Source organism: Catharus ustulatus, chromosome 5 (genome assembly GCF_009819885.2).
Source record: "Catharus ustulatus isolate bCatUst1 chromosome 5, bCatUst1.pri.v2, whole genome shotgun sequence".
Classification (NCBI taxonomy): Eukaryota; Metazoa; Chordata; class Aves; order Passeriformes; family Turdidae; genus Catharus; species Catharus ustulatus.
This window is the reverse complement of record NC_046225.1, coordinates 63,557,026-63,569,072: the sequence shown is the minus strand read 5'-3', so window position 1 is coordinate 63,569,072 and position 12,047 is coordinate 63,557,026. Positions and strand designations below refer to the sequence as shown.

At 42.9% G+C, this 12,047-nt stretch overlaps 1 protein-coding gene across 6 annotated transcripts in view; it reads left to right on the top strand.

Moving 5' to 3' along the window:
* C5H4orf50 (chromosome 5 C4orf50 homolog) overlaps positions 1 to 12,047 on the top strand; it is a 96,534-nt gene that overhangs the window by 9,839 nt on the left and 74,648 nt on the right. For all 6 annotated transcript variants that reach the window (XR_004418073.2, XR_004418075.2, XR_004418074.2 and 3 more), the window contains exons 5-7: positions 2,264 to 2,378; positions 3,114 to 3,238; positions 3,596 to 4,099. Coding sequence is in view for 2 of the 6 variants with exons in the window: in XM_033061323.2 (XP_032917214.1) it covers positions 2,264 to 2,378; positions 3,114 to 3,238; positions 3,596 to 4,099 (744 nt within the window). In the remaining 4 variants the exon portion in view is untranslated. The remainder of the gene's footprint in view (positions 1 to 2,263; positions 2,379 to 3,113; positions 3,239 to 3,595; positions 4,100 to 12,047) is intronic.

Genomic DNA, 12,047 nt, shown 5'->3' with positions numbered 1-12,047 from the left:
TGTGAAAGCTGCGCACGGATTCTCGCTACGAACGAAAGTGCGGCTAATATTCGAGGTGCGGCTTATCTATTGACAAAGACAGCAACATTGTTGAGGCACCGGAAGTGCGGCTTATACTCCGTGCGACTTGTATTCGTGAAACTACTGTATTTTCTAAGTATTAATTTACTTTTCTGGTGTCATAGGAGACTAGAGTCTCAGTAACCCCATCTTTGATATAAATGAACAGGCTATAATTTGTGTTTTCTTAGCTCTGCTGCAGAGTGGATAGTGTTGTTTAAATGCTGTGTATACCATCAACACCATCAAATCTTGTGCCCTCTGCAGTTCTGGTTATGTTTTCCTCCTTGTTTGGTATTACAAGTACACTTGCATTTTTCTAGTAGAAAATTACTTGAGATAGCAGGGAAAAAAATCAATATCTATCATAAAAGGAGGAGGGAGACATCTGGTGTTTTTCTGTAAAACTGAAGAAGGGTTTTCCTCCTTATCTGGAGTTTCACCAGCATGTATTAAAATAGAATTTCTCAGTCTCATCAACTCGATCTTGTAGTATTAAGCCAAAATAGTTACAAGAAAAATCCTATTTGAACTCATCATACTCCCATCAATAGTTATAAAAATGAGAAATTGTTTGCTATACAAGATCCAATTAGACTGAGCACCAAGAGGTGAACTGGATCTCATGGTGGAGTATAATTATGAAAATCTTGTAGAAAATTTGAATTTCCGAACTCAGTATCAGCATCCTGTCTGCAGTATATGCCTGAATGACAAATGAACATACACCAAAAAAGCAGCTTGTTACATGTGGCAGTGCGTTGACTTATCAGTTTCTAGATGTGAGCATTAGGGGGTCTGCTGAAGATGAGGGAAAAGTGTGAAAAAACAAAGTGATGCATCTTTCTGCAGCTTTCACATGACAGCCGGGGTCTTTATTTCTCAGTGTGATGTTCTGCCACCTGAGCACTGTATCTTATACATCATTTTGTGTAACTTTCTTTTGACAGTACCCACATATTAAGCAAGAGTTGATCTCTGTAAAGAAACAAATGAAAAGGTGCAGGAAAGGAATGGTTGTGTTTCAAGGAATTGACATTAGTTTTGAACAGGTTGTCCAGAGAGGTTGTGGATACCCGACCCCTGGGGGTGTTATTTTGAATGTGTGAATGGGGCTGAGCAACCTGGTCCAGTGGAAGGTGTCGTGCTCATGGCAGGGGGGTTAAAACTAGATTACCTTTAAGGTACCTTTCAATCCAAACCATTTTATTAGTTGATATTAATAAGAAAATAAGGGGAGAAATCTTGGAAGTGTTGTGGTTTTCACTTAAGTTGTGCCTCCCAGTCAAGATCTTTTAATAGAGCACAACAATGAGGCAGCTGACTTGGGTTGAAATAAAAATCATTCTCACTAGTGGAAAATCAGCAGCGTTTTGTGACTCACTAGGAACTGAAGACTTGGAAGTTATTGCCTTTCCTATCCATATGTAATTTTAAAATTGCAGTGCAAAGGGACCAGGTTTATTTTCTGCTGGTGTTTGATGCTGAGCAGTGCAGGAAGACAAAAGTGCCTGTGTTGGCTCAGTTTCTGTGGTGTAGCTGTTTTGGTTACCATCTCAATGATGTGTTTTGTTGAGACAATCAAATCTGATTCTTCTGTTCACTGAAAATGAGCACAGTGCATGTGAAATGTAATCTGCTGTTATCAAGCATTAGGGGTATCTGCTTTGCATCAGGAAGTGTCAAAATTTTCAAATTCAATCAGGGACTCAAGATAAATGTCAAGAACAGAATATGAACTTTGCAATTAAATTATCAATGAAATAACAAATTTTGTTGAGAATGATTATTCCATTTTGAGTTCTTCCAACCTAGGAACAATTATCTTTGTAACTGGGCACTGAACTATTAGTCTTATTCCCTACTTGATTGGACTTTCTTTTATCTTTGTTGATGACCATATGATTTAGTCACTGTTCCACCTGTGATCTGACATATTACATGCTTATGACTCAGATTTTCTTCCTTAATGCTTTGTAAAGTTTGAACGGAAAACAAGAGGAAAGTTTACAATTATGACGTTGACTGGAAAATGTTGAAATAAGAAAATTGGATGAAACAATAGCAGTTGTAATGAAATAATGAATCTTTGGAATGTAAAATAGCAAAGGAAATTTGTGTGCCTGTTTTGCATATCACAAGCACCATATATATGTATATAACCTGTGGGGTTTTTCCTTCTCCTCCCCCTTTTCCCATTAAGAACGGAGATCTAATTCAGGATGAAGTTCATAATCTGAAACGGAGAGCAGTCTTGGATTCACTCAGAAGCAGGGCTACTCAAACTCCAGTTGTGCTGCTACATGACAAAGAGTCTGGTATGCAAAGAAATCTTGAGTTTTTGCTTTCATTTCTGTGCCATTAAAGTGAAGATGATTTCATTCATGGGGTGTGTATGATTTAGAAGGTGTAAGCCTCCTAATCTGTAAACTGTATTTGGAGAAGGTGAAATGATAACTGTTTGCCACTATTTAGATATGAGCTTTCACAAGAAATCCTAGAACTTCCAAGAAACTACAGAGGTGAGAGGGTACTTTGTATGTCCTGGATGAAGTATATAGTATTTGGGAAGCTGCAGACAGATTTGCAGACCAAACAACATGAAAACTCTTTTCTTGGCAGATTATATCAGGTAAATTCTTCCAACATAAATTAATGGGAATTTTATAGCAAATTTTTTGTGCATGTAAATACAGACCTGCACTGAGTAATTTTAACTTGTAAGTTTAATCCTTAAGTTTTCACCTGCCCACTGTAATGAAATGTATTTACCATTTCTAAATGCTTTGGGAACTGGAAACTGTGAACCCCAAATATACCTTGTTTTAGACCTCAATATTTTTGAGGTTTTTATGAAGCTCATTTTCATGTTTAAGATCATGCTTGAATCTGTATCAGTGGTGATGTATGCTGCTGGTAGAGAAGGTAATTTTGAGCATACTCTCACTGAAATACTTTTCTATTCAAAACATCTGCTTGGATGTTTTGGGGTTTGTTTTTTGTGTAACTATCTGGGAGTGACATTACATTTGTCCAGTGCTTTATCATAACAGAAACACCAGCCTGTAGTTGTGATGGACTAAAGCCGATGGAGGAGCTACCAGAAGAAATTGTGCCAGTTTTGGAATACAGTTCTAGTGCTATTGCAAAAGCTGCTGGTCTAGCTGAGACTGAGCAGGTGAGAAGAAAAGTTACTGCTGTTCTTGCTATCTTTGTGCACAGGGAGCATGTGAAATTGGAGAGAAAATGAAGAGTTGGTGAATATAAAAGTAGCTTTAAATCATAGCTGCTACAGATGCTTTACAAGGTGAATGCAGGTGTGCACTAAAAAAGATTGACTTACTCATACCTAATTTATAACATTACTCTCATTGCAAGTTTAAATAATTTGAAAACTCTTTGTATGGAAATATTTTTTTTCATCAATCTGTAATCAAGTATTTTTTGGATGAAGGAAAAAGCAAATTATTATTATTAGTAACGTACTTCAGCATGTATTTTTTAGTTTGAAACATTTCTCATTTGTTATCATCAGGTCACCCTTGGACCACAGAGGGCAAATAATCTAGAGGATAGTTTCACTTTGCCCAGGTGTACCCCAAGTCATCGTGCAGCAGGACTGCTTCCCCCTTGTCCTGAGAAGTTACCCAGTGATGAGACAAGTAAGGAAGCCAAAGATGAAGAAACATTTTTTCTCTTGAAGGAGCACGCTATAACTCTACCAGTGAAGACATTCCCTGCTTCTGTGGTTGAAATCTTAATGAGAAAGAAGCTCCAACTGATCTTGTTTGAACCTGGAATATGCCATGTAACAGCTTTCACCACTGAGAATAAAGTGAGGAGTTTGAGTTTCTGTGTAACAAATACTGATCTTTGGTCTGATGGCCTTTGCATTATTGCAAAAGAAGGATTTTATGACAGAGCTACTGAACTTCTTCATGGAAAGTTGTTTTCTACTGAGGCTGAAATTTTCACAACATCTCTAGAAGAATGCAACATGGAAAAACAGTGGGGAAACATGCAAATTCTGCCAAAAAGTGTAAGTGAAAACAAATGTCTGGATAAAGATGATTATTATAATAGGTATCACCAAAAACTTTGGTGGGAAGCAAGGAGAAGAAGCCATAGAGAGTCTCCATAGCACACAGGGTGTCCAAAGTTTATCTCTTGATTTTAAAGAACTTCATAAAGTGTTTTGAAGGGAGTCTTGAACGAATGGTAAAAAAAGAAAATATTTTTGAAAACTGCATCCCTGATGTGAATAGCAGATGTGGTGGAGAAGACATAATTGAAATAGAAGAGAATGGAAAACAGGCTCAGAAACCAATTCAACAAACAAGCCCCTCCAGCAATATTGGCTGGAAAAAAACTGAAAGACCAGATCTTGAAACTATGTGAACCAAATGAGGATTTCTCATAGCTGCTAAAAATAGCTGCTAAAAACTTGCAACATGCATACTCTCAGAATTTTTTTGTCAGATGAAGAGAGGTATCCACAAAACTTGCTGTTTCCTCTGTGTAGCACTTTCAGTTCAGAAATCAGGCAGAAACACCAATGAAATGTAGTGGTTTTGGTTTGCCAATGTGAGTTTCCCAGCCAATGCACCAATTTATGTAGTGGGTTTAGTGCTGGCCAGATGCCAGTGCACCCACTGGAATTATTTACTCATTTTCTGCTGTGAAATAAGGATTAGGAGAGCAAAGCAGGCTCAAACTTTAAAGGATGTAAAGAACACTTTATTAACAGAACTAAAAGGAAAAAAAAAAGAAAATCAGAATAAACCTTCAGAACACTTCTCCTCCCCCCACACCCTCTTTTCTTTCCCACTGACAATGTAAAGAGACAAAACTTGGAACTTTCAGTCAGTTTACGACCTCTAGAATAGTCTTCAGTTCACTTAAGGAGAGGAGTCTCTCTTGCCATACCATGGAGACTTTTCCATAATAAACAGTTCTCTTGTGCCTTCAATGTCACAGTAAATCATCTGCCAGGGAAAGGAAAATCTGTTTGCACTGTGAAAGTCCCTCCCATGTCTTGAGCTTTCCCACAGCTACGTTCATAGTCCATGTCAAATTATGGGGTACTATTTTAAGGATGAGCTGTTCTAGCATAAATGCAAAAGTTCTCTTCAGCCATCTCTGGGAACAGAGATTTTCTATTACTGGGGCAAGGTTTCTTGTCTCTCTCATCTCTCTTATCTCTCTCTGTACAAGTTACTTCAACATCTGCTCACTTCAGCACAGGTGCCTCTGTTCATGGCAGTGGTTAGAATGCTACATGCCCCTCAATGCATTCCAACAGTTACAGGGAAAAGGGGTCTGATGTATCAAATATATCTTCACCTTACTAAAGAATTTCAGCCCAAGACTAAGGCATCTCCTCAACCTCCTCCCATCTAGAATTTGACTCCTTCTTTACTGACCTCCAAGTCCCATGTTGTCATTTTTACATGTCTTCACCTTTTCCTTTTCCTGATTTGGGAGAGAATTGGTGTTCACAGGTTTGTTTGTTCTCAAGCTTTATCAATAGCAACACTTTTTACAGAGTTCTCCAGCATTAAGAGGTTGATCTCATTGCAGTCGAGGAATTGCTGAGTCTCTTGCTGCTGACCACGTGGTCCCCGCCAGCACTGTGGGAGTCGCACTGGCTGCCAGCACCACCCTCTGCTTTTCTGTCATGGGGGGCACCAGGAAAGAAACAAAACTGCTGCCACTGCTTTTGTCCTTCTATCCGCAGCATGGCTGGCTAAAAGCAGCTAAGCAAACAAAGTCCAACACGAGTCATACTGACATAGCTTCGGTCACACCACGCTGCTCCAGTTGTGCCGATTTTTGGCCACACAGTTCCTGCCACATGCCCACTCCCAGACTGAACTGGTGGTGGCCACTCCCAGCACAGGTCCTGGCCACATTGTTGCTCACGGTGTTGGGATAGTGTGAGGGCAATGCTGGGGCTTTGCACCACTTACTAGTGGTTTGTCATCAGTCTTTTCTGTCTTCTCTCAGAGCCAGGATTAACAGAAACACAACTGAGACAGTTTTCCCTTGTTTGGGCTTGGTTGTTTATTATCTCTTATCAGAAAACACAGAAAGTACAACAGCACTTCTAGCTCCCTGCTAGAAGTAAGGAAAAATGGCCACTACTGCAACTACTTCAAGGTCTTTTAAAGCCAAACAGGCCAATAGAGAATTAACACCTATATTAGTTATACTTTTGACCCAATAACTAGATTCCCTGACCCTTAGAGTGACACTGACTGACCAACCAGAGACTACTACCTGAAACCCATGAAGAAGGAAGAAGGTTAAGAAAGAGACAACACCCAAAGTCCTCCATCTTGTCCCATACCTACCGCTATACTATAGAAACCTCAAATTTAAAACCCATCACCCTGTGAAAATACACGCTTCTAATCTACTACACACTCATGATTTCTAACTCATCATTCATATTTAGAAGCTGTGTCCAAGGCCTCAGGTCCAAAGCAGTGTTTTCCAGGGGGTCGGTACCTAGAAGCACAAAAAGCTCAAAAACTCTAGATTTCTGGGATCCAACTGGTGGCACAGCCCGGCAGCAGCAGAAATCTCAGCTGAGCCACGCCTGTTAAAAGGGAGGGAAGCCAAGAGAGAGTTCTTCCCAAGCTTTGTTAGTTTTTAAATGTGCTTTTCCAGAGGAGTGTGTTCTACTCTTTTAAGTGGTTTAATGAAACTGCACCCTAGGGCCTGGCCCTGCTCCCCAAATACTTTGCAGAGCTGGCCTTGGATGCTGTTTCATGTAGAACAGAAGGACATTAGAGGCTCTATCTCCCAGGGTTGGTATTCTGCTTTATTCTTAGGCTTCCATGTGGTCAGAGCGAGAGATGGGGATAAAGAGAGAGCCCACACGTGGGCTCAGGGTTTTTCTCTGGGTCAGGAAAGGGGAGGGGTCAGCCTTGGCCTCTGGCCAATCCCATCACAGGGGTCAGTCCATTGGTCTTGTAGGGGTTACAGGGTTAAAGGGACATACCATTCTTAAAGCAGTAGGGTATTGGGTTACAACATCTCACCCTTTTTTTGTTTAAAAGAAGAGAGAAAGGTATTAGGTTGTTAAAAAGAAAACAAACATTTTAAAACATGTTAAAAGTCTCTGAGTCTGCCGGGAGGTCATCTTCTGTGTCAGTTCTCTCTCCTCTCCGGCGGCGTCTTCTTTTCGAAGCAACTGCGACTTGCTTCTCTTCCTCTTCAGCTGGAGCTGGTTGTTTGGGAACATAAGGCTTCACCCATTTCTGGGGAATCCACCGAGGGCCTGAGGGAGTGGATACGCACGCATAACCACGTCCCCAGGTAACAAGCTCATAGGGACCTTTGGTTTCCCATGTTTCTGGATCCCTAATCAAAACTGGTGGATGCTCAGACAGCTTGAACTGTTTGCCACTGTTAAAATGACAAACCACAGGTGGATTCATGTTTTCAAGTGAACAGTTCAAGAAATTGATAGTAAACAGGGCTTTGCACAGCTTCTGCTGTGGAGACATCCACACAGTTGAATTGCTCTGTCTAGCCAGAACATGCTTGAGCGTCTGATGTGCACGCTCAATCACAGCTTGGCCTGTGGGGGAGTGGGGGATGCCTGTCTTATGTTCCACTCCCCACTGCTGGACAAATTCCAGGAACTCCTTGGACGTATACGCTGGGCCATTATCTGTTTTGATTTCCTTAGGGATCCCCAATACTGAAAAAGCTTGCACTAGGTGTTGTTTGGCATGCACAGCTCTTTCTCCTGCATGGGCAGAGGCATAAACCGCACCTGAATCTGTGTCAATGCTTACATGAACGTATTTGAGGCGACCGAAACTGGGAATGTGTGTGATGTCTGTCTGCCACACCTCACAGCTGCCAAGGCCTCGGGGGTTAACCCCTGCACCTAGCGATGGCATGGCCTGGAGCTGGCAGCTGGGACAGGTGGCCACAATGGCTCGAGCCTGACTCCGTGTTAGCTTGAACTGACGGATCAGACCTGGCACATTCTGATGGTATTGCTGGTGGCTCAGCTTTGCCTGTTGGAAGATGTCTGGGAGGCGTGCTTGTTCTGCTGGGGTGGCAAGGGAGTCTGCCTGACGATTCCCTTCTGCGATCTCACCTGGCAAATCGGTGTGTGACCTCACATGCATCACATAGAACGGATGTTCTCTATGAGAAATTAGATAGATTAATTTTGACAGCAACCTGAAAAGCTGCTCATTGTCAACCTCTTTGAGCACTGCCTGCTCCGCCCTGGACACTACTCCCGCTACGTAAGCTGAGTCTGTTACCAAGTTGATTGGCTCTGAGAACTTCTCAAAAGCTCTTACCACTGCAGCCAGTTCAGCTACCTGAGGCGAACCCTCCACAAACTCAACATCAGCTTCCCAATGCTGAGTCTGAGGATTTCTCCAAGTCATCACCGACTTGTGGGAAGCCCCAGAAGCATCTGTGAACACTGTGAGAGCTTTGAGTGGTCTCCGACTCCTCTTCTCACGAGGAATGAGGTGGAATTCCTCATTGAACAGCTTGTGAGACGGGGCATGGACTGATATTTGTCCACTGTAGCTGTCCAGAGACAACTGGAGACTGGCATTGCTCTGGAGCAAGTGCTCGAACATCTCCTTTGTCAGCCTCTCAGGAGAGCTCCTTCCCTCCTCGGAGAGTTTGACTGGAAGGTGAATACATGTGAAGTCACAACCTGCCAGCTCATACAGTCTCATCCTTGCCTTACGAATCAGCTGAGCTATGAGTTCTTGTGGCTTAGTGATGGTTTTAGATCTTTGGTGGGAGAGGAAGACCCACTCTATGATTAAGAGCGAATCTCTCTGCCCCTCGATCCATTGGAATATCAAACCGTGTAAGTGTGGTAGTTTTCCCAGAATTATGAATTTGAAAGGCAGTTCAGGCTTGTAGCGATGAGCCTGTCTCTCTGCCAGAGCTTTCTGTACCTTTTCGATTGCAGTTTTTGCCTCTGGGGTCAGTTCCCTGGGAGAAATCAGCTCTCTCTCCCCCTTCAATAAATTGAAAAGGGGCTCTAGGTCCTCATTAGTGAGGCCTAGCCAGGGCCTAACCCAATTCAAAGACCCACACAAGGAATGGAGATCTGCTAAGGTTTTTGGGTTACAATTAATGTCCAGTTTCTGAGGAACAATGGTCCTTGCAGTGATTTCCAGGCCCAGGTACTTCCAAGGTGGCATCCTTTGGACTTTATCCTCCTGCAATTGAAATCCAGCAGAGGTTAAAACCTTAACCACTAGGTCAAGCGTGTGTTGGAGTATAGAGTCATCGGGGGCACACACAAGCAAGTCATCTACATAATGTAGGATGATAGCTTCCTTTCTCTGAGCACGCACTGGAGACAGCAATGAGGCCACATACCACTGGCATATGAAAGGACTACACTTCATCCCTTGAGGGAGCACTTTCCAGTGGTAGCGCTTCATTGGGGCTTCTCTGTTGATGGTAGGAACAGAGAAGGCAAACCGTGGAGCATCTGCTGGGTGTAAAGGGATTTGAAAGAAACAGTCCTTAATATCTAAAACTGCCAATTTCCAATTTTGAGGGAGCATCGTTGGAGAGGGCATCCCTGGTTGAAGTGATCCCATGTCTGCTATAATTTTGTTTATTTCCCGGAGATCATGTAACAATCTCCATTTGTCCTTCCCTGGTTTCTTAATTACAAATACCGGGGAATTCCAAGGACTTGTAGTTTCTTCTATGTGTCCTTTTGCCAATTGTTCTGCTACAAGCTCCTCCAGCGCCTTAAGTTTTTCTTTACTCATTGACCACTGAGCTGTCCAGATTGGAGAATCATCTAACCATGTCAGTTTGTCGGCAGGGCGCTCCTCAGTGGCCGCCTTTAAAAATCCTGAGGACTTTTGGGAATTACCATTTTCATTCCCCACTGAGACATGGTATCTCTTCCCCACAGGGGGCACTTATAGTCTGTAACAAATGGACGGACACTAGCTATTTTTCCATCCGGTCCCTCGATTTGCACGATGTTTTTTGATATTTTTGCCAATTTGATTCCCCCTATACCTTGAATTTTGCCTGCCACGGGTTGCAATTCCCATTGTGACGGCCACATCCTTTCGGGTATGATCGTCACATCTGCCCCTGTGTCCAGTACCCCCTCCACATGGAGATGGTCTGAACCATGGGTCAGATTGCATGCCACAGAGGGTTTTTCCTCACCCACCACCTCTGCCCAATAGACTTCAGGTGATTTTCCTTCTGCTGTGATTTCCTTTGGAACAGGAATGGCCTGGGCGAGGATTTGCCCCTCGTTCAGGTAATAAGGTGGTTGTGAGCAGCGTGCTAAGAGAACGAAACCTGAGACATTTTCCTTCTTGGATAATGGAAGTAATTCCATCTCCAAGGGTGTGTGTGCTGTGTCCCCCATAACTAAATACTCACAGCGCAGTTCCAAATGCAACAGCGTCAGGTCCAGTGAAGTGCTAGACAGATCCACTGTAATTGCTGTCCACTCTGTTGACATAAAACAAACACCTTTAGTGGTCTTAAGATTGAGACGACCAAAAGGCGTCCAACCCTTGCCAATTGAATGTTTAACATTAATGCTATCATTAACCCCCACACCATTTGTCCCGTCCTCCCCCTTATTTTTAAAGAGAGAGGTTTTTTCCCGTGTGGAACCCGCAGTATTTATATCTTTGCGCGTTATGGTATTTATGGCGGGCACGCGCTGTACACCTAGTTTTTTTGTTTGTTGGTTTTCTTCTGTTTCTGGCTGTGTGGGCAATCCCTTGCATAGTGTCCAGTTTTCTTGCACTGGAAGCAGGTGATGTGCTGCAGCTGCTGTGGTGGTACCGGTTGCTTCCTTGGTCCTGGTGTCATCGCTGCTGCAGATCGTGAGTGTGCTGGTCCTGGATTCCTCTCTGGTGCACTGAACAGTTCTGCTTTTCTGGTGCAGGCTTCTATCATCTGTGCTAAGCTAGGTGGTGGGTCGAGGGGAAGACTTAAGTATGACCCTGCGACATGATTCAGTAGCGTTTTTCTGAGCCATCTCCTTCAATAGCTCTGCCTGCACCTTTGGGTCCGAGACTTGTCTCTCCACCTGTGCACGGAGGCGATCTAGAAACTGCAAGAAACTTTCTGAAGGAAACTGTTTAATATTAACATAACTACCTGTAACATCAACAGTAGGTAACTGATGGAAAGCTTTTTCTGCTGCTAGAGAGATCTTATCCAAAACAAATTTAGTTAATAAACGTGCCTGTTTATCAGGGCTTTGGTACTCTCCTTCTCCTGTTAGGTGTTCCTATGTAATATCATTATCATCCTCATCTTTTGCACTTTCTGGGCTTTGTTGTAATTCCTGCAAAAGTACTCTTAAAGATCTTTTCCAAATACTTTCCCACAAATCAAATTCCGAAGCTGAAAGTAAACATCTGAATAAATCCTTAATATCATTAGGTACCATCTCATTAGAACTAAATGTTGCTCTTAAAAATCCTTTAAACATTTCACTGTGTCTACCAAATTCTCTTTGAGTCTTACAAATTTTCTTTTTATCTTGGTATGGTAGTGGCTGATATGTTCTCCTGCCATTTCTCTTACCCATATAAATGACAGGAGCCACAGACGGTATCTGAGTTTCTAGATCGAGGGTTTTAGGGATGGGCTGTATTCTGGGCTGTGTTAACTGTTGATAATGTGCCTCCACCGGGACAGTGTCCTGAGCGATGGGCGGTGCCGAGGCCCTTATCTCAGAAGGAGGTTGTGTAAAACCTGTAGAACCAGTTTTTCCACACCCACCCCCACCCCTCTCTGTGCTAGCCTGATAGCTTGGGGGAGGGGATGGCAAAACCTGAATAGAGTGAGAATTGCCCTGAATACCCAGGGGCCAGGATGAGTTTAGGGGTGGATTTGAGGGTGTTATCAAGGGAGAAGGAGCATTATGGGAAGAAGAAGAGTTTAATGCCATGTGGCTGGAGCCATTTTGGAGTCTGCTTTCAGCC